Genomic DNA, 26724 nt, shown 5'->3' with positions numbered 1-26724 from the left:
ATCAGGACACAGCAGTGAAGGTTGCTTGTCTTTTTCTGATTTTGTTTTTGCTGCTCAGCTGAGAGACACATTGAGGATGGTGGCCCTTTCTGCTCAGTATTGGTATATTACTACACATCAGACATACACAAAGATTGAATGTGTGTGTCCTGTATGTCCTATATTTACTGCCTTATCGTTTGTATATCAGGCACAGCAGTGAGCAGTGTTTCTCATGGATCTACCTTTCTGCATCTTAGGGATACACAGCAGGGGTTTGTTGGCTGCAATCCTCCAGGGAGTCACAGCATTGGGGACCCCTTACTTGTTCGACCTGAAAATTGCTATTTTTTTTTTTCCCTGCGATCTGTGTAATCTTGAGGTCTGTGGATCCAGGAATCGGGGACTGCTGGTGTCGCACAGACACAAATGGTACCCATTGGAAGCCATAGTATATGACTTCTCATGCGTCTTGCAGTCCCAAGTCGCAGGTTGGGTCGCACGGGTGTGGGAACCCTAAACTTATCTGTCCCTTCTGATTGAGGTTTTGCTACACAGCAGGAATACTCATCGTGGCGATATTGTTTTATTTTGCAGCAGACCAGAAAGATTGCAGCTGTAAAGGCTATCTGTCTTTTTCCTCAGTGTCTGCTTTTATGTTGTTGCACAGCAGAAATACTCAGGATTGAAGCTTGTTGGTGCTTTCTGTTTCAGAAAAACACAATGCTGCAGGTCGCTTGTGTCCTTTCTCAGTGTTGGTTCTATCTGAACTACACTACAGAAGTGCATGACAGAAAGGATTGTCTTGTGTTCCATATTTTACCCTGTGGCATAGCAGAAATGCACAACACGGGAGTTGGTGTTCATATTAATCTTATAACTGTGGTGGTTTGTCAGAAATACACAACATAGAAGTTTGGGTCTTTCTGTCTTTATATTTATAGCCTTGTTTTGCTGTACATAGGTAAAGCACAACAGTAAAGGGGGTTCCTGTCCTTTCTGTATTTATATATCAGTTATGACCTAGCTAGCTGCACTAAAGAAATACGCAGCATTTAGGGTTTGCTTGAGTCTTAATGTTTTTACGTCTTGGCAGCACATCAGAAAACCAGACTGTGAGGACTGTTTGTCTACATTGAGGTTCAGATTTGGGTCTCTTCCCATATTTGATATATTGGTTTAGCTAGTCACACTCAGGCACACAACATTGTTGTCTATGCTTGTGTCCTTTCTGTCTAAATCTATTGTGCCGTGCCCACAATCTATGATCATTTTATTTGTGATATTAATAATGCATGTATCACCTTTTTGTATTTCAGCCTTCTTTTCCATGGAGGGGCCAGGAGTTCGGGCTGCAGATGCCACATGTCAGAAAACCTTGACCACTTGCATTCAGGGATGCCAGAACCATTTCCTAGGGTTGAAGCCCTGTAGGGTTATGGGACACTGGAGGAAGGGGATAATGAATCGCCCTGTTTAGTAAGAACTTGGAGAGTTCTGTTCAGAGGAGTATTAGGGCCTGAGGATGAAGTATAAAGATGTATACCCGATCGAATAGGTTTCGGCTCGGTGCATGGCCTTCATTTTGCCCTTTTAGCAAAACTAGACATAGCAATATGGGTAGTCTACTCCTGCTATGGACTTTAATCTCCTGAAGAAGGCTCTCAGGCGTAAGTAAGGACATGGATTGGGCATGCCTTAAACCCAGGGTTCAAGCTTCTGTTAATCCATTTCCCTTAAGTAGGCTTCCCTTTAGTCTTTTGCTGACATAAAGATAAAAAGGAAGCAGTTTTATTTCCCTCAACAGGATAGTGTTAAGACAGGCCCTCTTATTGATTAATGTAGTGTCCTTGTCTTACACAGGTCTCTTATCTTTTTAGTGGTTCTAAGTAGCACCTACAGGCATAATAGGCCATGGTTGTTAGATGTGTGAGATAGGCAACATTGCTAACCTACAAGTTTAACATGTTTTCTGATTCCATTTTTAAGAGCCCATTTCACCTAGATACTGCATCTGAAGCGGAAAAGGCAGGAACATCTGTGGAGCAGACCTGCAGATCAGCCGCATGATCCAGCTAAGATGCCTTCATCAAGCATATGAGCGTATGGAGTGGAGGCAAAGCTTACTGCAGAGCCAAGGTTCGCCAAGAGGGTCTTGCAGTGGCCCCACCCTAAGGTAGGCCTGAGGTACTTGTTTATCCTCTCAGGTGTGCCGTCCTGGAAGATGACTTGAGAAAAGTACCAGTTACTTACCGGTAACTGTCTTTCTGGGAAATCTTCCAGGACGGCAGGCCTACTTCCCGCCCGTTGGAGGAGGGAAAATTCTAGAACACTAGAAGGTGAGTACCTATGAGGAATGATTTCCCTTGTGAACCTGGTTCAGGAGTTACTTCTCTACAAACTGAGGATCAAGGGGAAGGGTGGGGACTTAAAACAGCTGTCGATTGATTGTGTTTCCTGTAGGGAGGAGCCTCTCATCTCTCAGGTGTGCCGTCCTGGAAGATTTCCCAGAAAGACAGTTACTGGTAAGTAACTGGTACTTTTTTTTTTTTTTTTTTTTATGTTCATTCACTGAGTCTAGTTCTAATAGGCTGCCAGTGATAATATTTGTTAGAAAATGGGAGTTTAGTTGGCTTCCCTGCGCTGTTTCTATATTGTAGACTTTGCCTTTTTTTTTTTTTTTTAAAGTTCCTGCCTAATATGTACTAGGGTGGATTCTGTTTAAACCATGATCTAAAACGAGATTTAAATCCACTCCTATTTTAAATCATAATTTTTAAAGAGCAGCTGTCATCTGTCCCACAGCGGCTCCTCCTCTGAACAGCTGTTGACTCGCCAATAGTCTCATTCACTTTAATGCAATGGCTGGTGATGTGGCAGTGACACAACCAGGTGAGGGACATGCCAGCAGTGGGTGAGTGGGTGCCCGCTAACAGGCGCTGCTATGATGGATCTCAAATGAAAGGTGCTCTTTAAATGTAAGGACTCATTCTTGCTGGTAGTTAGAATCTTTAATATTTGCAAACAAAATGGTTTCCTATTTAGAATAAGCTGTCAGGTTGGTAAAACCGTGATATCGGAACCGATTCAATCCTACAGTTTGTAGTGTACATAAATTTGCATAACAACGGGCTAAAGGAATGTTCCTGAACTTTGTTTTATATCATGATTACTGTGAAATTGTGTGAATGCTTCAATGCAGTGCATGATGTTATCTCAGCTTGCAGAGCTTGGATTCATTGAATGTGTTTACCAAAAAATGGAAATATTGCAGAATGTACAGCCTCATGCTAAATAACTAAGCTCCATTTCATGCTGAATAAACTAAATTATTGTATCTTAAATGGAAAACTATCTTTATATAGAATTTATAATTGATAAGAGTTTTATTAAAATCCAATTCGACTTTTATCAAAATTTTATCTAAAAAAAAAAAAGAAAAAAATTATTGGTTTTATTTTTTATCCACCCTGATATGTACACATTTTCTTGTGATTTTTCTTTTTTTTTTTTTTCCTTGCAACTTATCTTTGACACTCTCTTAATCAATCTTAAGATTATAAAAGAAGATTATGACACTGAAGTAAAGATATTTGGAAGCAGTGAGCAACAAGATAAAGCCAAAGCATTGATAAAGATGATTGTAGAGAAATGTGAGAGAGGAGAAAAAGGTGGGTTATCTCTGTGGTGTGTTTGTTTGTTTTTTTTTTTATTATTTTTTTTTTATTGCAATATTAATCAATTTTTACAGCTAGTAAATTTATTATATATATATATATATATATATATATATATATATATATATATATATATATATATATATATATATATATATATATATATATATATATATATATATATATATATATATATTTTTTTTTTTTTATATATTTTTTTTTTTTTACCCCTTGTCACTCACTTTTTTATATTACCAGGAGAAGTTTTACATTCCTTGTAATATGAATAAAAATGCATTTCTCATTCGTTCATTGAGACAGCCTTCTTTATTCATAACAATAGGGTTATATCGCCTCCGCAGGAGTAGCACTAGGCAAAACATAACACTTGGCCACTATCATGGGTTGTCCTTGGTCAGTATATAATCCCCTCCATACTCTAGATATTCAGGTGTGTGGTGTGTGTTTTATTTTTATTTTTTTCCGGTGAGATCTCCAATCAACGGATGGGAAATGGACTGGAAACTTGGTCCACGAGCACCCCAGTCTGGCCAGCGAGTGTGTGCAGACCGCAGCTATGCACTTGGTTGGCTGCTACCTAGCCCCACTGTACAGGAGCTGGTCCTGTGCGTTAAACCTCCCCTGTTGAACAATCCTATGTGTCTCTGCCGCATGGATGTGGCCACCTTGTGGGCTGGTGGCCATGTTCCCTATCCTGTCAGGAAATGTGGATGTCTGCAGAAGGGCTCAAAGGGGCGCTGGTTGTCGCACTTGTTACATCTGTGCGGGAACCTTTCAAGATGGGCGATGCAGCAGAGGGCCGGTACCCTCTTGGATGAACCGTCTTATGTGGTGAAAGGGGGGGGGGCCCACGGGGGGGGGGGCCCACCCCACCCCCTTTCCATGTCTTATTTTGACAAATTTGTCTATGCAGACGGAGTGTCCAAGTGCCTTTTGCGTTTCCAAAACGCGTTGGCAGTAAGGCGGCCCTTTGGGGACTTCCCCCCTTCAGAAGTGAACCCTCTGTCTCTAGGCTGCTAGAGGCAACCATGGCTCCAATAGAGGAATCTCTGGCTTCTAAGGGCCCAGCTGGCATACCTGGGGGGGGGAGCAGAATGCCTTTGCTGCTGGGGACCTATTGGGTAGGCGCTGCGGTTTGGTCACAGTTCCCCTGGTTGCCAAGTCTGCTGCCTCAGTGGGGCTTCGACATGTATTTTGGGGGGCTACTCTGACTTCATGTAACGTTGTTTGGTTATAAGATAGTTTTCCGGCTGTGTTCCTCCAGTTTGGTGCTTCCAATGGTTGTCTGTCGCCAGACTGCTTGCTGTTCTCCATGGGGGGGCTGTGCAAGTCCCGTTGCTGCGGTGTGTGATTGTTTCAGTTCCTGTGCTGGGAACAGTGTCGGGGTTGTATTTAAACCTGTGCACAGTCTAAAAAGATGGAAGACATGGTACATCTAATTCTGGACCTCAAGGCCCTGACCTGTCTTGTGTGGGTACGGGAGTTCAGGATGGAGTTTGTCCACGCAGTGGTGGCACTCCATCATGGGGACTTTCTGACTTCTACGACATCACGAATGCTTAGGAATTCTGTTATGTGCCGGACTCCAGCACTTCCTCCGTTTGCAGTGGGTGTGGAGCATTATCGGCGCGTGGTGTGGTCCTTTTTGATTTGGCCGGCACTGCTCGGGTGTTGGCCCGGATGTGGCATGATTAAGTCAGTGGGGGTTGACGGTCCTGGGCTACTTGGGTGATCTGCGCTGAATTCTCGATTACCCAGAAGAGCAACGTAGTTCAAATACAGACTTTGATTTCAGTTGGCGTCTATACTATCAGAAGTCTGCTTTGGTCCAGCTAAGAACGTTTGTTTATCTGAACCTGACTGGGCTTCAGCTCTGGCCAGCGTGTTTCTTCCCCCTGGACAAATTCCAGAAGTGGCATGCAATGTTTTTTTTCATTATCCAACAGGTGGGCTCCTCTTCGGATCTACATGTGGGTGTTGGGTCTGATGGTATCTACCCTTTTTTTGAGGAAAGTTAATTGGCGAAGTTCCATGCAGGCTTCCTTCAAGGAGATCCTGGCATGATGGGACAAATACCCAAGGTCTGAACAATTGGCTTCGGCCCAGTCGGGAAACCAGAGGTTCCCTAGTCTGGTCGCTTTGTTCTCTGGCTCTTCAATGAGGAAGATCCTTTCTCCCCTTGTATTGAACAGGGTGACCACCAATAGCTCTGCTCGGGGTGGTTGGACATTGGTGGAATCCGGACTTCCGGGGTAATATCCTGGAACTTCAGTTGATCAGACTAGGTCTGGATCACGGCTCAAGCATGTTTTTGTTAGCTGTTCTTTAACCACCTAAATACAGTGCACTTACACCCACTTCCTGCCCAGGCCATTTTTCAGCTTTCAGCGCTGTCACACTTTGCATGACAATTGCTCAGTCATGCTACACTGTAACCATGTGAAACTGTTATTTTATTCACACAAATAGAGCTTTCTTTTGGTGGTATTCAATCACTTCTGAGTTTTTTTGTTTTGGGGAAAAAATGAATGAAAATTTTGAAAAGTTACTTTTTTTTTCGTATTTACAGAATTTTACTGACCGAAACTAAGTAATTTTTCTCCTTCACTGGTGGATGCTGATGAGGCAGCATGGGCAGCAGTGATGGCCAGCACTGACTGGCGTCATTAATGGCCACTGATTACTGGCACTGTGGGGGCTTTTTATTCCACTGATCAGTGCCCTGATTACATATCTAGATGTTCTCTGCGAGGAGATACCACTGATTGGGTCTTCTCTCCTCACACACTGTCAGTTTGAGGCGAGGAGCGCAGATTACCGGCGCCTCAATGTTTTACATGTGACCGCCTGTGATTGGACACAGCCGATTACATGGTTAAAAGGCCGCGGCTCTTTACAGAGATCGGGGTCGTGCTGTGTCCTAGCAACTCTGCGATTGCCGAGCTGCGCACACCGTTCTGGGAGGCCATTATGACGTCCACCCAGAACGAGAGCCACACCGCCCAGCGGTCATTTGACAGTGGGCAGGTGGCAAGTGGTTAATCTTCTGTACTTCTCTCTTTCTGTATTTCTGATCAGCCTGGTATGTATCTGGTATGGTATTGTGTGAGCTCATTTGCTCTAGTAGATGTTTAGGAAGTCATCTTCTTGCCAAAGTTTTTGAAATAAATCTGCAAATATCTGGAGCACTGCCTCTTCATATTTTACGGTATCTGTTCTTAATTTCGCCCAGATCTGTTCTTTTATAGTTATGAAATCTCACAATTGTGTCTCTTTGGTATTTCCCCAGCCATATTTGGGGGTTTTCTAATCCTATGCAGTCTTTAAAGTTTTTATTGTCCTTCCTAGTAATGGGCAAAGCACATCCTTTGTACTTTGTAAGTCCTCTTCCTGTGATTGTTTCCTGAAAGACCTCAGATTTGTTTGTGTTTGTGTTTGTGTTTGTGTTTGTGTTTGTGTTTGTGTTTGTGTTTGTGTTTGTGTTTGTGTTTGTGTTTGTGTTTGTGTTTGTGTTTGTGTTTGTGTTTGTGTTTGTGTTTGTGTTTGTTTTTTATTTTTATTTTTTTCCTTTCTGTATTGATTTGTCCGATCTTCCATTCCTCTGCTCAATTTGTATTATCATTTATTTATTTTTTTTACATTTTGTTCCTTTGTTTTTCTAGTGCATGGGTATCCAGTTTTTCTTCTGTCTTCAACCCAGTTTAATATCGGACTCAGAGCTCCATCTCAAGTTGCCATATCCCTTTTTGGGGACAGGAGAAAAGTCCCTAACAGGTTCGCAACCTGGGGACCCCCTGTATATTGATCGGTTTGCGCAAAAGTTAGGGGATAGATTTATGGGTGTTTTTTATTTTATTTTTATTTTTTTGTGGGACCAGTGACATTTATACAGCAATCAGAGCTAAAAATAGCCATTGATTACTGTATAAATGTCATTGGCAAAGAAGGGTTTAACTGTGTTCCCTAGGTGTGTTCTAACGGGGGGGGGGGAAGGAATGGGACTGACTAGGGGAGAAGACTGATCAGTGTTCCTACTTAGTAGGAGCTCATGATCTGTCTACTCTCCTGAGAACTGGGATTTGTGTGTTTACACACCCAGAGCCTGGTTCTCGCTCTGCCACGGGCAAACGCATTGGCTCCGGTACACGCTGTGGGTGCGCGCCTGCTAAAGCCTCTTTAAGCGCTTCCGGAACAGCCGCCATAGTTATAATGCGACAGGTTGGCTCCCCTATACGTAGGCTCTTTATTGGTCAGTATATAGGGTCACTGTTCTTTTCCCAGTATAAATAACTGGCAAAAGAGTAATAAAAAGGAAAAACTCACCACTTTGGCAGTTGGGATGTTAATATTTGTATGGAACAATCTCTATGGACTTATGATGCAGTGGGGCCTTGGGACCATGAGCTGAGTGAGGCTGATGCTTCAGTACGTGGTTTTCCCTTCTCTCCTGTGGGTCCCCGGCTCCACTTCTCTCTCACACAGCTACTGCTTGGAGCCCTCTGTTTCTCCTCTCCTTCCCAGGGAGCTGCGTTGTTTTGGCGTCTTTCGTACTCATCCCTGGTTACTGCCCCCTACCAGCCCAGAACAGAGTACTGCATTAGGGGCATCTCGGCATATGTGGCCCCTTTGCCTCTCCACCAACTGACAGAGCAAGGGGTACAGGGGAGGCAGATGACCCGGGGTGGGGGGGGATGTGAATTCTCTAGGCTAAGACATATGGGTACTCCACGAGCTTAACGCCGGCTTGCTGGTGCCATCTTCAGGCTCCTCCATCTAGTGCAATGCCTCTTTAGTTTTTCCAAGATGTGTGTTTTTTTTATTTTTATTTTTTTCTTTTTTTTTTTTTTTTCCTTCATATAAAAAAGCTAAAGTTAGCATGATTTTTTTTAAATTAATTTTTTGTATAATGTGCAAGATGTTACGCCGAGTAAATAGATACCCATCAAAATCTAACTGCTTTAAAATTGTGCACACACATGGCATGGTGCCAAACTTCCATACTTAAAAATCTTCACAGGCTATGCTTTAAAAATGGTTTTACAGGTCTCCTCACGGGTGCCCAACCAGCGGCCTGGGGGCCACATATGGCCCGCGGAGCCCTCTGATGTGGCCCGCGACCTCCTATTCTGGGATGGCGGCTTGGCAAGCTTAGATCCCGCCATCCCAGAGCATCAGTGATGTGAATTAAGCCGGGCAGTAGAGGAAGCACGGCTGTGGAGACAGCGGAGTCGCATAAGCTGATGCTTCCTGTATTGCGCCGGCTTCTGTCACAGGCGAAGTGATACCAAAAGCACTCTGCCTGGGACAGCAACAGCCGGAAATACCTAAATGGAAGACTGTTTATTGAAGGTACATTACTAAAATCACATTGTATATATGGGAATATCTGTTCTGCAATGGTTACTGGGCTGCTTTCAAACTGATCCAGCACTGTTACCAGCACAGTCATAGACTTCTGTTATTACCTGCGGGTTTGGTGCACTTTCAAAAAGTGCACCACACCTGCAGGATATAATAGAAGTCTATGGCAAAGTGCAGCTTATCTGCAGGAAAGCCACAGGTGCACTGCGCTGCACTTGCAGTGTGGGTGAACCTTAGAGCGTCGGTGTGAAAGCAGCCTCAGGCCCCTTTCACAAGATCAGTCCGATCCAATCAGACCCTCCATTCACCTGTATGGAGAGGCAGATGTAAATGGACTTTTATCTGTTTACACCCACCTACCTCAAATCTGATCGCCTAAAAAAAATAAAAAAATAAAAACAGAATGGCAACCGTGCACTTCCATCTGGGCAGATCGCATAATGGGGCCCATAGAGTTGAACGGGCTGTGTCCGTGTCCGCTCTGCATATGCAGAATGGACACGAACCTGTCATCTGCCCGCTCCTCATTGTGGCCCGCGACTGGTTACCAAGCCGCTTAAGTGGCCCTCACTCTTCAAAAGGTTGGGCACCCCTGGGTTACCTGTTTAGAGTTGCAGAGGGAGTCTTGAGCTAGCTTTGAAGCAAAATAAGGGTCAGGGCAGCAGCCTCACCATTGCCATCAGTGTAGCCCGGTTGATGCCCATCTGCAGCCTAGGGGGGCCAGGATGAGTGACTACAGATTACATACAGTGAGAATCTCCTATGATGGACAGAACAGTGGTCCAGGAGACGGGACTTCCTATTACAGAGGCCGCCAAGGAAACGGGAGATTCTCGCTGTATGTAATCTGATGGCGCTTATCCCACCCCCTCCCTGTCCACTTTGAGGCAGCTAAAATTAAGTATTGGTGTATAACACTATTTGCACCCAATTTTCATGGTGATAAAGTGAGTGTTATATGCCAATAAATGCAGTATATGTGTTTGACGCAATGTATCCTTAGTCGCATAATACCTAGCACCACATCTCGCTATTTCCTAAGTGGGGCGTTTGAATTTTTCTTTTCACTTTTTATAATTTATTTTTTTGTTTTGGTTTATTCAGTATATTGCACTGGTGTGTTTGTCCCTTTTTTGATAGGGATGTATTTGCAGATGCGCTTTTATATATGGTGGGATATTTATTTTAGCGTATCACTATTTCATATATAACACTATTGATTTTCGTTGACTGGTCACAGCTAGTTGCAGCTTTTACAATTTAGGTATGTCTCGCTAGGAACCCATATTTGCGCTTTAGTAATTTGTAGTTTTTATTAATCATTGGGGTGGGCTACACGGTCTCAAATGCCCCTTGCGTAAGTCCCCCAAAATCACACGCGCTCCGAGTTTTATTGCTCATGTGTGTGCTCTCCGAGTCCCCATGACCGCAATAGATCAGGTGTGACCCCGCTTACAATGATCATAGGGGCAATAACTTAATATGGTTAATTTCTATGACACATTATCGACGTCCCATATAATCTATAGTCCCGCATAAATGCAAATGTATATATGCATTTAAGTAGTTTTAACCACTTCCTGACCGGCGCACGCCAATGTATGTCGGCAGAATGGCACGGGCAGGCATATTGGCGTACATGTCAGGACCACTGTGAGTCCGATCGCGGGTCCCGTGGACTCGATCGGCGCGGGGGTACCCACGATCGTCTCACGGGGCGGCTGCCTAGCAACAAGTAACGCTGATATCTGCTCCATGTGATTGGAGCAGAGATCATTGTTCACTAACATAAAGCCCAGCCTCCCACAGTTAGTAACACGCCCCTAGGAAGACTTAACCCCTACACAGCCACCCCCTGGTTAACCCCTTCACTGCCATTTACACAGGAATCAATGCATTTGTATAGTATTGATTGCTGTATAAATGACAATGGTCCCAAAAATGTGTCAAAAATATCCAATGTGTCCGCCATAATGTCGCAGTCACAATATAAATCGCTGATCGCCGCCATTACTAGTAAAACAAAAATTTATAAAAATGCCATAAAACTATCCCCTATTTTGTAAACGCTATAAATTTTGCGCAAACCAATTGCTTATTGCAAATTTTTTTTTTTTTTTTACCAAAAATATGTAGAATACATATCGGCCTAAACGGAGGGAAAAAAAAAAAAATTTATATATATTTTTAGGGGGATATTTTTAACAAAATAAATGCCTTTTTCAGGCATTGTTCTCTAGGTGGTATTGCTATTTCATCAATATTAATGGTATCTTCTTTATACCCCCTTTCTAAAAACAATTGCTACCAAGTACACTAGCAATTTCTGCGCACTGCAAGCATCTCTTCCTTTGCAATATTTCTGATCCAAGCTGGGTGATGACCGCTTCCGATGGACAAATGGCTATTTCTGTCAGGTTGGTTTAAAATAAACCTTTGTACTGATATTGGCCCCAGATTTCATGAGTAACAGATCCAGAAAGTTCACTTTATCCTCACTAACAGCATAGTCCAATACTATGCTGTTTATTACAATTTAAATGTCCAATGAACTTCAGCACTGATTCCTCCGTTCCCTCTTATATGAATAGGAGGTCATCAATGAATCTCCGGTAGAGTTTCGACTCCAGCCTAGGTTCATTAAACACATGTCTGTCTTCCCATTCTGCCACAAACAGGTTGGCGAGGCTGGGAGCATACTTGGCTTCTATTGCCACGCCAATCTGCGGGGATAAAAACTGGTCTTGCCCACAAAAATAATTGTGGGCCATATAAAGTCTAAAACCTTCCCCAAAAAACATTTCTGCACATGTGGTATATCTTCCCTTTTACTCCATGCCCAATGAAGTGATAGTAGGGCGTCATGTTGTATGATGGTATAGCGTGAACAGATATCAGCAGTTACCCTAATAGGTTGTGCATGTTGGATTCACCTTAACCTCATCCAGAAGTCGCAGAAGGTCTGTGGTGTCCTTAAGATAGGCCCTAGTCGTTTTCACACTTTTGGAGGAGACGGTCTAAGTACTCCCCCAAGTCTAGGCGGTAACTGACCAAATCCCATTTACGATTGGGCGTGCTGGGGGTATTTCAGCATTTTTATGAATCTTGGGTAATGTGTATATTACCGGTATTCTGCATGAAATGGGATCAAGATATAAATTCCCTTTCATATTCACAGCTCCATTCCTAAAACCCCATTCAACCAGCAAATTTAGTTGATCCTTATACTGTTCAGCTGGATCTGATGCTAACTTTTTATATGTGACCTGGTCACTTAAAAGTTCCATTAATTGTGATAAAAGGACTTCTCCAATATCACCCCCCCCCCCCCCCCCCTTTATCTGTTGGTCGGATAACAATTTTCCTTCTCTTCCAGGGATTTTATTCCTTCCCTGATATATTCAGGATTAATGTGCTTTTTCAAGGGGAGTTCTTCGATATTTATTTTTATTTATTTATTTATTTTTTTCAAGGGGAGTTCTTCGATGTCTTTTGACACCATATTCTTAAACACTTCAATAAAATTATTATTGCTATTTTGAGGATTAAAAACCGACTTATTGCGCAGGCAGCTATCTATTGATACTTTATTTGAGTCATCCAAGTGACACTTCTAGACAAGCAAATACTTTTTTTCATATTTCATGTACAAACAAATTTGTGTGCATCAATATACACATCAAATTTGTTCATTCTTTTTTTCCGAGGTGCACATTTAAGACCTAAATTCAAAATCTTCTTTTCACTATGACTCAACTTTACTGAGATTATAAATTCCAGTATTCAATTGGCAATTATTTTATTTTTATTTTTTTGGATTGTACTTCTTTTCCTGCCCTACAGCCTCTCCTTCCCTTCGAAATGGTACCATTTCTCTGGGGTAGTATGGGGCCGGGTTTCCTTCCTCCCCCTCTGTTGTTCCCACATGGGGATAGCCTCTCGTGTCCACCCCCCCCCCCCCCCCCCCCCGATCTAAAAAAGAATTAGAATAACCCCCTCTACCATTATCATAATCTAAGGCTTGATACCTATTTTTAGTAGGGACTTGATATCTGATCCATGTACTGATTATATGGTTGTTGATTCCATTGTTGATATTCAGATTGAGGATGGCGGGCATAATAATAATATATTTTAGAGTATCCCTGAGGCGTAGAAGTGCCAGCATGTAAACCATGAAAATTCCCTCCTTGTTCCCGGTTCAGTCTTATAGCTCTAGGAGTGTTATTCACATTCCCTTTTGGGGTTTTAGTTTTTTGAGCTTTTTCATTTCTAGTCTAGACAACCTAAGATGTTACACTCTCTAATGAGGTGTCCCTCTCTTTCGTGTTCTCACTGCCTGTGACGCTCTGCCATACATAAATATTACTTTTTGGGGTTGTATTATGTGGGACTAACAAAACTTCTCTTGAAGGTTCGTATAGCTGATCATCTGGCTAATATCAGAAGGGGCTTTAAACATCATAGCATATCGCTGCATTTCAGGGAGAAGCATGACCAAGATCCCTCCATTTTTACAATTGTGTGGCATTGACTGTACATTCCCTTCATGGAGGGGTTCAAATCTAGTTCGTGAATTATCACAGCCTGAAACGAAAGATTTTCTTAAGAGACGTCACCCCTGAGGGTTAAATGGTTAAATCTTGAAATCTATTTGAACTGCTTTATCAGCCATTTATGATGAATGTCAGTTAATGCACATCTTTGGATATGGAGATATATATATATATATAATATAATTTTCCTATTTCTCTTTTGCTTGGTTTATTGAGCATAAAGAGTCAGTGTGTGTGTATACAGTACCCCCTAGTGAAGGGAGGATGGCTAGTAGGATTTTCTATCTTTCAACATACTAGTGTATTCATTTTAATATTAACCCAGTTCAGGGTTTTTCATCCCCCCCCCCCCCCCTTTTTTTTTTTTTTTTTTTTTTATTGGATTTGAAAAAAAAACTTTTTAAGTTGTAGATTTTTATTTCACTATACATATTTTAGGTATATATACATTTATTATATTAGCTTATTTATGCAGAGGTCAAATTCACTCCAATTAGCCATTCATCAGGTAGTGTTAATGATGCGGTTTAAGACTACTTAAATGCATATATACCGTATATACTCGAGTATAAGCCGAGATTTTCAGCCTCTTTTATTGAGGCTGAAAGTGCCCCCCTCGGCTTATACTCGAGTCATCGCCGTCAGCCTGCCCGATCAGCGTGTCGAGCAGACAGACGGCGGCCATTCTACTATTCAAAAGCCGCGCCTCCGTCTGTGATAGGCGGAACACTCAATTTCCCAGCAGTCAGTGGTCGCCTATCACGGACATCCGCTCATCCTCATACTACGGACGAGGATGAGAGTATGTTCGTGATAGGCGGAACACAGACTGCTGGGAAATTGAGTGTTCCGCCTATCACAGACGGAGGCGCGGCTTTTGAACAGTGGAATGGCCGCCGAGGCGCCGACGAAGAGCGGCGATCCTGGCATGGCAGAAGGACGGAGGCTCGGGACGGGACGGAGGCTCGGGACGGACGGACACACACAGGCTGCACGGACGGACGGACACACACAGGGCTGCACGGACGGACACACACAGGGCTGCACGGACGGACACACACAGGGCTGCACGGACGGACACACACAGGGCTGCACGGACGGACACACACAGGGCTGCACGGACGGACACACACAGGGCTGCACGGACGGACACACACAGGGCTGCACGGACGGACACACACAGGGCTGCACGGACGGACACACACAGGGCTGCACGGACGGACGGACGGACACACACAGGGCTGCACGGACGGACGGACGGACACACACAGGGCTGCACGGACGGACGGACACACACAGGGCTGCACGGATGGACGGACGGACACACACAGGGATGGACAGGCATGTCTCGCCCTCGGCTTATACACGAGTCAATAAGTTTCCCAGTTTTTTTGGGGTAAATTGGGGGCCTCGGCTTATATTCGGGTCGGCCTATACTCGAGTATATACGGTACATTAATTTGCATTTATGCAGGACTATAGATTATATGGGATGTTGATAATGTGTCATAGAAATTAACCATATTAAGTTATTGCCCCTATGATCATTGTGAGTGGGGTCACACCCGATTTATTTCAGTCATGGGCGTGCGCAGTAACAAATTTGCTCGGTAGTGATCGGGGGGGGGGGGGAAATAAAGGGGAGCATTTTGAGACCGTGTAGCCAACCCCAATGATTAAGTCACACTGGCGAAACAACATGTCTGGGCATGGTTAAAAGGCAACCATCAGGAGTATTTGACGTTCGGATTTACCAGTCACTGAGTGCAGTGACTTTGGAGTGGACTGGAAAGGGAGAGCGAGCGAAGTGGAGAGTGAGACTTATAGGTTCATGCTGGGTCCACCAAGACCACATTACATCGCGTTACCACTGCAAGCTCCCCACTTTAGAAAATTTTACGTTGAAGTGCCTTTGTTGTAAAGGATGTGAGTGCAATAATTGAAGATATTGTATGCTGTTTTAATAAATGGTTTTACTCTACTTCACTATTGAAAGCACTTTTTCCCCAATCGTCTTTCAGGACAGCCACCTTTGAGAGACACTGGCTCCTCCCCTCTTAGGAAACACCGCCTTCATTTTCATGATTTAAGCCTCCTCCTCCCTTCGTTCCTCAGTTATGGTGTTTCCTCCGGTGGGGAGACACCGCTAAGGAACCTTAGCTGAATCAGTTGGAGAGATTGAAGCTATCCGAGCGGAGCTCTGGCCCCACTCGGCAGTCCGATCGTCTATCGGTCTACTTTCGGCAGTCCGGTCAGCTGGTGAGCTGAATTTTCGTACTGACCATACACTCTAAACTTCGCTTATACACTCTAAACTTCGCTTGGGGAAAGCAGGAAGTTTTTAAGAGGTTCATCCCTTCGTTCGCCCAGGAGGGTGCTTCAACGGGATAGGCAGTCCGGTCGGCTGGGGAGCTGAACTCTTGTACTGACCTTTTTTACACGCACTCTAATCTTCGCTTGGGGAAAGCAGGAAGTTTTAGGGAGGTCCATCCATTTGTTTTCGCCCAGTGGGGCGCTGCAACAGGACGTCCTAGGTCCCCCTGTGTTTGCAGTCGGCTTGGAGCTGGAGGCCGGACCAGATGACGGGCGACGTCAGTTCTGGTGGGGGCGGACATCTTCGTTGAACCCGCGTCTTCCGGTTCCGGACGCGGACGGATGGAGGACCAAGCGTTCGGCTGGTGCAGCCTCTCTTCTAAGTTGCACAGGTAGCTTTGGAGGCACGTTCGTACCACTCTTCCTCAACAGGAGAATGTCCGAAGCAGTGGCTTCAGAAGCTCCAGGAGTAACGGCACCAGCCACTCAAAGGTAAAAGCCCTGGCGAGGGGTTCCCTTACCTTACAACCAGTAGCTCCACTGGTGTTTTTTCCCCCTAGGTGGTCGGGGGGAAGGGCAGTGCGTCTGGGATCCAGATGGAGATTGATCCTAGGGGAGGGCACTCCCGGTGGTCCTCTTAAGTAGTGCTGGTGTTTCTTTTTTTTAGGATTTTATGCTGCTCTTTTATCTCTGTCTCTGAAGGACATGAGCAAGTCTCCCCTTGGTTCTAGGAGGGAGCGTCCTTCATATAGAGCCTCTTTGGGGGAATCCCTGGTTCAAGGCACTTGGTAAGGAGTGTATTGAAGCACCGGATAGCTCAGTCAGACCTTTAACCTAAGGGTTCAGGGTTCAGGTCCCTGTTTGGGTGCCATCAGGAAACAGGCAGCAGAACACGGTGCATATCTGGCGGCTTCTGTGAAGGTTCCAGTGGCCTCAGCTCCAGAGCACTCTTTCACCAGCACAGCAGAGTGTTCCACCTAACCCGATGGATGTTCCTCCTGCAGGTTAAGGGAGAGTCTAGAGGGTTCCAGAGAGGAAGTTGAGGAAGAAGTTGACAGTGCCGTCTCAGACTCCCAAGGGAATCTGATGGTGAGGGCTTGGGTGGGGAAACCAAAAGAACCTCACGATATAAACTTCCCCCTGGATGAAGTGGATAAGCTCTTGGGAGCTATTCATACCACTTTAGGCATACAAGAGAAAAAGAAGGCATTGTCACCCCACGATCAGATGTACTAGGGCCTGGGGGAAGCGGGTGTTCCCGGTTCATGACGTCTTGATCGATGCCATCAGGAATGGCGGGGTCCCGAAGGAAAACCTTTCTTTTCTGGTGCATTAAAACAAAGGTTTTTTTCTTGGGCGGAAGAGGAAGCTCTTGTCTGGAATAGAATCTCCCAGGTTAGAGGCTACCTTTCTTCAGATGTCCAGGCATACTGACCTGTCCTCGGGGACATGGGAATACTTTCAGACCCTATGGTTTGAAATGGACTCACTTCTGAAGGTTGCATGGGTTTTTTCTCTTAAGAAAATATCTAAGCCTGCCATAGCGGCCACAGTGGTGGCTCATAATATGAAGTGTCGGCTTAGCCAGATTAATGCATGAAGCAATGACGGCAGAGGAGACTTTCTATCCTCCTTTCCCACGCTGCTTAAGGAGTTGGCATACGCTGCTTCGATTCAATCCAGGCGAATGTATGCCAGATCTTCGGCTCTGACCAACTCAGCCTGGAGGGCCTTAAGGCTGAAGACATGGCAGGGGGTCAAGGCGTCCAATGCAAAAGCTCTGTGTAATCCTTTTTTACTGGAGACCTGCTGTTTTTGGCCAGGTCTTGAGCAGTGCGAGAGCGCACGGCTGATAAGAAAAAGGCCGTTTCCCTTAAGAGGAATATATATATATATATATATATATATATATATATATATATATATATATATATATATATATATATATATATATATATATAAAGGGGGCATTCCTCCCCCAGTGGGAGATGATCACCTCCAATTAGTTTGTGATGAGGATCATCAGTAGAGGTTACCGTTTGGAGTTTTCAGAGCTCCCCCTTTTTGAGACTCCTTGTCACTGAGCTGCCAAAATGTGCCCTTCTTTCCTCTTCAGGAGTTAGAGGAACAGGAAGTGGTAATACAGGTCCCAGCAGGATAGATAGGAAGGGCTCCTATTCTCACATTTTTGTGGTTCACAAGCCTTTGGAAAAAGTTCAGGCTCATCCTGAACCTAAAGAGTCTGTGTGTCTTAGTCACCTACAGACGGCTTTCGTTGGTTTTGGTCACTGGGTGAGGGCACCTCTTCCACCAAAACTGTTTCAGGGCATGGATAGTAAGGATGCATACCTGCATATTCCCATCGCAGAGAACCACCAGCGTTTCCTTAGGCTGGCAGTGATAACTTCTGTAGGGGTGCTACACCTTCAGTTCAAAGCACTTCCCTTTTGGGCTATCCCTTTCCTCCTCGTATCTTCACCAAAGTGATGGTAGAAGTTCTGGCATTCCTGCGTCTCAGGGGAGTCTCGGTGATCGTGTGTCTTGACGATCTTCTCCTGTTTGTACCTTCTCTGGCGCAGTCTATTTGGGATCCACAGGTAACAAAAGACCTGTCGGTGAGCCTGGGTTGGCCTCTGAACCTAGAGAAACCCAACTTAAATTCCTTACCAGGGGGTCACCTTCCTGGGGTAGGTGCTGGGCTCAACAGAACAAAAGGTCTTCCCTCCTTGGAGAAGATCCAGAAGATAGACAAAGCACTGTTGTTTCTCCAGGGCAACCGTCAAAAACTCAGGCAGGTTGAGTTTACTGACAGCCACGCTCCTAGCAGTTCAGTGGACGGGGTCATGTTACCGTCCTCTGCAAACTATTCATCTTGAAGGTTTTGGACCACAGTCAGGAGTCTTGGGACTCTTTGGTTTCGGTTCCAACTCAGGTAAAGAGGTCCCTTTGGGAAAGGGAGCACGTTTGTTACAAGACCTAGAATGGAGTTTGCCAGTATCCAGGGTGGTTACAACCGATACGAACGGCTTAGGTTGGGGTACACACCTAGACTCCTGTTTGGTACAGGGTACCTGGGAGAGGAAGGAATCTAAGAGATCCTCAAATTGGAGGGAGTTGAAAACAGTAGATCTGGTTCTCGGGACCTTTCAGAGAGTTCTCTGGAGACTTCATGTAAGAGTCATGGAAACAATCCCTTGGCAGTGGCTTACGTCGACAGGACGGGGACTCCTGGAGCGGATCCTTATGGGTCCTAGCGAAGGCCATCCTCAGATGGGCCGAATATTAAAATCCTGTCTTTCCAGTGATCTGTTTGAAAGGAGAGCAAATTCTGATATTAGATTTCCTCAGAGCAACCAGGTTCTCAAGCAGGAGGTTTTTCGAATGGATCACCCAGAATTGGGGGATTCCTTGGATAGACCTCTTTTTTTTTTTTTTTTTCTCAAGGGAAAACGCAAAGGAAGCCATCTCCTGTTCCATGAACAGGGGAGATGGGAGGTCGGGAGCAGACACACACTAAAGCACAGAGTTAGGGTTTCTCTAAGTGCTATGCTTTCTCCCCTCCCATTCTGATTCCTGCAGGGTCAGGGAAGTTTTCAGGTGGAGATTACTACCTGTTTTCTAATCACACCTCTTGGGCCCAGGAGGCCGTGGTTCTCCATTCTGAAGGGCCTGTCAGTGGAACCCCCCCGGGTTTTCCCGGTCTAAGAGTGTCTTCTTTCCCAGGGTCCAATCTGCGGTCCCCAGGTGGATTCTTGCAGCTTGGCTACTGAGAAGGAATTGCCGAAGGGCAAAGGGGTCTCAGACTGTTTAATAGCCACTCTTCTGAATTGCAGGTAAATAGAAACTCAGACCATTTTCTTGATGGTATGGAGGCGGTTCAACAGCTGGTGCTCAGAACTCCTTCAATGTGCACAGCCTTGTAGCCGTTCTAGAGTTCCTGCAGTCAGGGGCAGATAAAGGTTTAGCCCCATAAAAATTGAAGAGTCAGGTTTTCGCTTTTAGCGTATTCCTGGAAGGGCATTTAATATCAGACCTTGGTATAGTAAGGTTAGAGCCTTAAGTAGGCAAAGACCAAGCCTTTGGTCGTCCCCTTCCCAGTCGGGGTCGCTCATTAGTTTTACAGGTTCTCACAAAGAACCTTTTCAGCAATTGGAATCTGGCTTGTTATGGTTGATTACTCTCAAAACTGTTGTTTTGTGGCGATCACTACGGCAAGGAAAGTGAGTAAACTCGAAACCCTTTCTGTTAGGGCACTCCCTTTCCAGACCATTCAGTTTTTAAGACCATTCTGGCCTTTTTACCTAATGGTAGTCTCTAATCCTCAGAGTCCGAGAGATTATGCTGCCTATTTTTCATTCAAAACCAGTGAGAGAACAGGAACACATCTTATTGGACGTTAGAAGATGTGTCCTTCATTATTTTGGTTGCACAAAGTCAGTTCAGGAAGTCTGATTTACTTTTAGTGTTACTTCCAAGGGCTAGGAAGGGTTCCAAAGCCTTTAGACGTACGCTAACCAGATGGTTAAGGTCAGCCATTGGGCAGACTTGCGTGGTTGGGGTATTAAAGCCTCCAGTTAGAATTAAAGCACACTCAGCCAGGACAGCGGCAACTCCGCAGACAAAGTGGGCTGGTGCGTCTCCTGAACAGATCTGTAGAGCCGCAATGTGGTTCAAGTTTTCTACGTTCGTGAAGCGCTATAGATTGGATCTTCTCTCAGCCAAAGACCAAGCCCTTTGGTCACAAGGTGCTGCAAGCAGTAGGTCCCACCCTAAGACAAGGTACTCGCTTATCCTCTCAAAGGTGGCTGTCCTGAAAGACGATTGGGGAAAAATGGAGTTACGTACCGGTAACATCCTTTTCCAGGAGTCTTTCAGGACAGCACCGGTTCCCACCCAGGTTTTTTGCAGATCATCGGGAACTCATCACATGAGACCGTCAGGTAAGACTAAAAGTTTATTTGTTTGACGTGTTCTTGTGTCTCCCCAGTTGGCCGGAGGTACTCTGGAAGAACTGAGGAACGAAGGGAGGAGGAGGCTTAAATCATGAAAATGAAGGCGGTGTTTCCTAAGAGGGGAGGAGCCAGTGTCTCTCAAAGGTGGCTGTCCTGAGAGACTCCTGGAAAAGGATGTTACCGGTACGCAACTCCATTTTTTTACATGTGGCGTGCAATTGTCTAATGAACACCTTTTTGGAGTTGTTTGATACCCGTGGGGGGTTATTAAAGTGGTGTTGCCACCAAAAAAATAAAAGCTGCTTAAAATAAAAAAAAAATTGGCAAAAAATTTTTTTACTCACCTCTAAATACCGGTTGCTAGGGGGTCCCTCGTAATCTGCCTTCTTCATTGCCCGGGCTGGTGACATCACTTCCCCCTCACGCCGCACATTCACCTGGGACCTGTCGTGTCCCAGGTGACTGTACGGCGTATCACGGCGCCCTGCGCCGCTCGCGCATGCGCAGTGGGTGCCCTGCTGTGAAGCCACAGCCGGGTGCCCACAGTATGCATGACGGCGCCGCGAGCGGAGCGGGGAGCGAGGGGGGGGGGGGCTTCGTTCCCCCGCATCGCTGGACCCTGGGGCAGGTAAGTGTCCGATTTATTAAAAGCCAGCAGCTGCAGTATTTGTAGCTGCTGACTTTTTTTAAATTTTTTTTTAGGGGGTACCCCACTTTAAGTGAAATTGCAGAGCATGGGAGTGGAAGTAATATTCTGTTTGAGTGCATTTCTTAAGGGAGCGGTGTCACCAAGCACATGGTGTGGTGGAAGATTGCTTCAAGTCACTTCAAGATCATTTGTTCACTGTGAAGTATAATCACTTGAATGTTTTAATTGATCATTCACGGACATGAGTTTTGGATTTGTTCCGAATGTTATGGACATTATTATTGCTCACTTTTTTTTTATCACGGGGTGATTATTTAGATTTGTTTAATTGTGAATATTAGTAGGTGGGAATACACGAAATACAATTATATATATAATTATGGGCTGAAAGTGCACACTCCCAGCTGCAATATGAGTTTCCACATCCAAATCGGAGAAAGGGTTTAGGAATCATAGCTTTGTAATGCATAGCCTCCTCTTTTTCAAGGGACCAAAAGTAATTGGACAATGGACTCTAAGGGCTGCAATTAACTCTGAAGGCGTCTCCCTCGTTAACCTGTAATCAATGAAGTAGTTAAAAGGTCTGGGGTTGATTCCAGGTGTGTGGTTTTGCATTTGGAAGCTGTTGCTGTGACCAGACAACATGCGGTCAAAGGAACTCTCAATTGAGGTGAAGCAGAACATCCTGAGGCTGAAAAAAAAAGAAAAAATCCATCAGAGAGATAGCAGACATGCTTGGAGTAGCAAAATCAACAGTCGGGTACATTCTGAGAAAAAAGGAATTGACTGGTGAGCTTGGGAACTCAAAAAGGGCTGGGCGTCCACGGAAGACAACAGTGGTGGATGATCGCTGCATACTTTCTTTGGTGAAGAAGAACCCGTTCACAACATCAACTGAAGTCCAGAACACTCTCAGGGAAGTAGGTGTATCTGTCTCTAAGTCAACAGTAAAGAGACTCCATGAAAGTAAATACAAAGGGTTCACATGTAGATGCAAACAATTCATCAATTCCAAAAATAGACAGGCCAGAGTTAAATTTGCCCAAAAACACCTCAAGAAGCCAGCTCAGTTCTGGAAAAGTATTCTATGGACAGATGAGACAAAGATCAATCTGTACCAGAATGATGGGAAGAAAAAAGTTTGGAGAAGAAAGGGAACGGCACATGATCCAAGGCACACCACATCCTCTGTAAAACATGGTGGAGGCAACGTGATGGCATAGGCATGCATGGCTTTCAATGGCACTGGGTCACTTGTGTTTATTGATGACATAACAGCAGACAAGAGTAGCCGGATGAATTCTGAAGTGTACCGGGATATACTTTCAGCCCAGATTCAGCCAAATGGTGCAAAGTTGATCGGACGGCGCTTCATAGTACAGATGGACAATGACCCCAAGCATACAGCCAAAGCTACCCAGGAGTTCATGAGTGCAAAAAAGTGGAACATTCTGCAATGACCAAGTCAATCACCAGATCTTAACCCAATTGAGCATGCATTTCACTTGCTCAAATCCAGACTTAAGACGGAAAGACCCACAAACAAGCAAGACCTGAAGGCTGCGGCTGGAAAGGCCTGGCAAAGCATTGAGGAGGAAACCCAGCGTTTGGTGATGTCCATGGGTTCCAGACTTGCAGTGATTGCCTCCAAAGGATTTGCAACAAAATATTGAATAAATAAATATTTTGTTTGGGTTATGTTTATTTGTCCAATTACTTTTGAGCTCCTAAAATGTGGAGTGTTTGTAAAGAAATGTGTACAATTCCTACATTTTCTATCAGGTATTTTTGTTCAACCCTTCAAATTTTACAATCTGCACTTGAATTCTGTTGTAGAGGTTTCATTTCAAATCCAATGCGGTGGCATGCAGAGCCCAACTTGCAAAAATTGTGTCACTGTCCAAATATTTATGGCCCTAACTGTATCATTTAGTGACAACTTTGTGCAAAAAAAAAAGTAATTTTCCCCAAACTCGTGGCAAAATATTCCATGGACTTATGTCACACATCATCCGCTCTTTTAACCACTTGAAGACAAAGCCTTTTCTGACACTCTTTTTTTTTTTTTGGTTTACATGAAAAAAGTTTGTAAGAAAATGACTTTGAACCCCCAAACATATTCTTTTTTAAAGCAAAGGCCCTATAGATTAAAATGGATGGATGTTGCAGGTTTTTTTTTTTTTTTTTTTTTTTTTTCCAAACGCAATTTTTGGGGGGAAAAACATGTTTAAAAAAAATTGAATGCACTAAAACACACTATATTGCCCAAATGTTTGAAATAAAGATGATCTTATGCTGAGAACACGGATGCCAAATGCTTTAAAATTGTGCACAAACGTGCTGCGCCGACAAACTGCATACATTTTTTTTTTTTTTTTTTTTTTTTTTTTTTAGCCTTTACAGTTTTAAAATTTAAGATTTACAAAGGAGGTCTACTGCTAAAATTACTGCCCTCTATCTGACCTTCATGGTGATACCTCACATGCATGGTGCAATTGTCATTTTACATATGACACCAGGGGGTCTCTCTCTCTCTCTCTCTCTCTCTCTCTCTCTCTCTCTCTCTCTCTCTCTCTCTCTCTCTCTCTCTCTCTCTCTCTCTCTCTCTCTCTCTCTCTCTCTCTCGTTCGTTCGTTCGTTCGTTCGTTCGTTCGTTCGTTCGTTCGTTCGTTCGTTCGTTCGTTCGTTCGTTCGTTCGTTCGTTTTTTCATGCCGCTGAACAAAAAAGGCTGATCGGTGGCTATGTCCACCATTAGAATACCGCCCCTCATCCACCCACTTCTAATGATGGGAATACATGCACCATTTTTTTCTTAACTGTGGTGGTGAAATCACCACCTACAGCTCTGGAGTCGCCGATTTAGGTATCGTGGGAGCAAACGCTGTTGCTGTCAAAATAAACCCGTGCTGCAGCTGAATTGCGTACCTGCTAAACAAATGATGGTTAACAAAACAAAGTAATATTACAGTAAGACTTGCCACACCTGCAAAGCAAATACAATAAGACCCCTTTCACACCAGGGCGTTTTGCAGGCGCTATAGCGTTAGAAAGCCCAGAGGGCTTTCACACTACAGCGGTGCGCTGGCAGGACGTCAGAAAAAAGTCCTGCCAGCAGCTTCTTTGGAGCGGTGAAGGAGCGGTGTGTTTACCGCTCCTACACCGCTGCTGCCCATTGAAATCAATGGGGCAGCGCTGTAATGCCGCCGGCAAAACGCCGCTATTGCGGCGTATTGCCGGCGGTTTTAACCCTTTCGCGGCCGCTAGCGGGGGTAAAAGCGGCCGAAATGCGCCGCAAATCCGGCGGTAAAACGCCGCTAAAAATAGCGGCGTTTTACCGCCGACGCAAGGTGCGGTGTGGTGTGAAAGGGGGTCTAAAACTTTGCATTGTATAATACAGTAAAAGAGCAGAACAATAAAAAAAAAATGTTATTTTATAGTTGGGTTTTTGGAACGGTTGTAGTGGTTGTAACTGTAAGAGACCCTGCGTAAGTGTCCTAGTCTATGCAGCGCTATACCCTAAGATGCTAAAACTCCGCTAATGAATGGTAGCGTTCAAAGACAGGCGGGACAAAAAGAGCGCCCCCCCCTCCTGAACCGTAATTTCATATGGATACTTGTACAAATATTTATGATTACTATGTAATCTGCTAGGCAATAATCACTAGAGCTGCTAACGTCTGCATTTTGAAATATTGTATATGCTGAATGCCAGACCAATTGGCCGGTGCATTGTTTTCATCGTTGACTGGCACACCCAGTGATCCACCCCCATCAGTATAAAGTTCTGTTTCCTAGTGACTAAGGTACGCATCCCTGAAGATGTTTGATACCAAACGTACGTCGGGGTGTACACCTTGGTCACGTGACTCACTCACTTCCGGCATCCCTGGCTTGCGCGATCATCTGGTGGAATGCACGCCAACCATGGAGGTGGTCCGCGGCCGATACATTGAATACCATTATTGACAAGCGAGCAGCCTCAGTGCTGGGGGGCACCTACAAATGTAATGGGCTATTTGCCCGTTTTATAATATTACTATTATTAATAATAATAATAATAATATTATTATTATTATTATTATTATTATTATTAATATATATTTTTTAATACCAATTTTAATAAACTGTAATACGCTATGGAAGCATCTATCATTTTTGTATATCCCATGCTTAACAATCCGGGGAGGAGGAGTTTTTATTATCTGCATATGTGAACAGGCACTATCCTGTACAAGCCTTGATGAATTTCTTTTTAACTAAAGAAGTCATATATATCTGGTAAGCAGACTCTCTACCTAGCACTGTGGGGTGATGTCTTTTCTCTTCATGGTGAAATAGTTTCTATCCACATAGTAGATTTTATTCAGAAGAGTTCAGTGCCCATATTTCTGTTGTGGTGAACATTATTGGGACTTTCTTTGCGCTAGTGTGAACTATCTCTTTTGGAACACATTTTTTTGTATTTTCAAGCACGTTCTTCAGAGTTTCACATTTTGGGAACATGCATCGTATGATTTTGTATGTTTTTAATGGTTTAATCACCAGCATCTATTTTTTTTATTTTTTTTTTGTATTCACTATTGGTAGTATTATCACTTTAACACTAGCACCATCTATTCTCATTGCTCCAACGTAAGCCCTGTGTCTTTTTTAAACTTTGCTAATGACCATTAGTTTATGGCTTTTTTACAAGCATCCCAAGGCGTTTTGGAGCGAGTTTGGCATTTACTAGGTAAAAGGTACCACTCTCCCGCAACCTCAAGTGCCACACGTCCATCAGTGATCCAGAAGCCAGAAAGCCTCAGTTGGCTAGACCGATTGGTGAATCTGTTTTTCAAGCCTCAGAAATTGTGGGGCGTGATCTGAAATATGAGGTAAAATGCCTACCTCCTGAGTACGGGAGAGCATGGAGTCGCTGGCATAAAACGGGTCATTCTTGGAGAAGGATGCATTAGTTGCAGAGTGACAAGTAAACGGTTTCCCACTGGGGTGTCTTTACCTCCACACATCAGAGACCATATAGCTCTGTCCAACGAGATAGTCAGTTTGAGTTCAATTTTGTCTAGACTGTGATTTGGGGTCATAATAAAATCACCAGCTGTGGGGTAGTGAGCTATCAATCGTGTCAATTTATGCAGGATGTTAATTGTGGAGCTCTACATTCCTCCTCCGGCCACAATCAGTAGTTCAAGCCTGTTGGAGTGCATGGAGAACC

At 44.3% G+C, this 26724-nt stretch overlaps 1 protein-coding gene across 1 annotated transcript in view; it reads left to right on the top strand.

Moving 5' to 3' along the window:
* Positions 1-26724, top strand: part of DDX43 (DEAD-box helicase 43) — a 433112-nt gene that overhangs the window by 36721 nt on the left and 369667 nt on the right. Inside the window, exon 3 of the mRNA XM_077490306.1 lies at positions 3536-3650. Within this exon, the coding sequence (XP_077346432.1) occupies positions 3536-3650 (115 nt within the window). The remainder of the gene's footprint in view (positions 1-3535; positions 3651-26724) is intronic.

Source organism: Lithobates pipiens, unplaced genomic scaffold (genome assembly GCF_037356315.1).
Source record: "Lithobates pipiens isolate NorthernLeopardFrog02 unplaced genomic scaffold, aLitPip1_a1.2 Scaffold_18, whole genome shotgun sequence".
NCBI classification, from domain to species: Eukaryota; Metazoa; Chordata; class Amphibia; order Anura; family Ranidae; genus Lithobates; species Lithobates pipiens.
The sequence above is the reverse complement of the archived record's forward strand: the minus strand, read 5'-3'. Positions and strand labels throughout refer to the sequence as shown.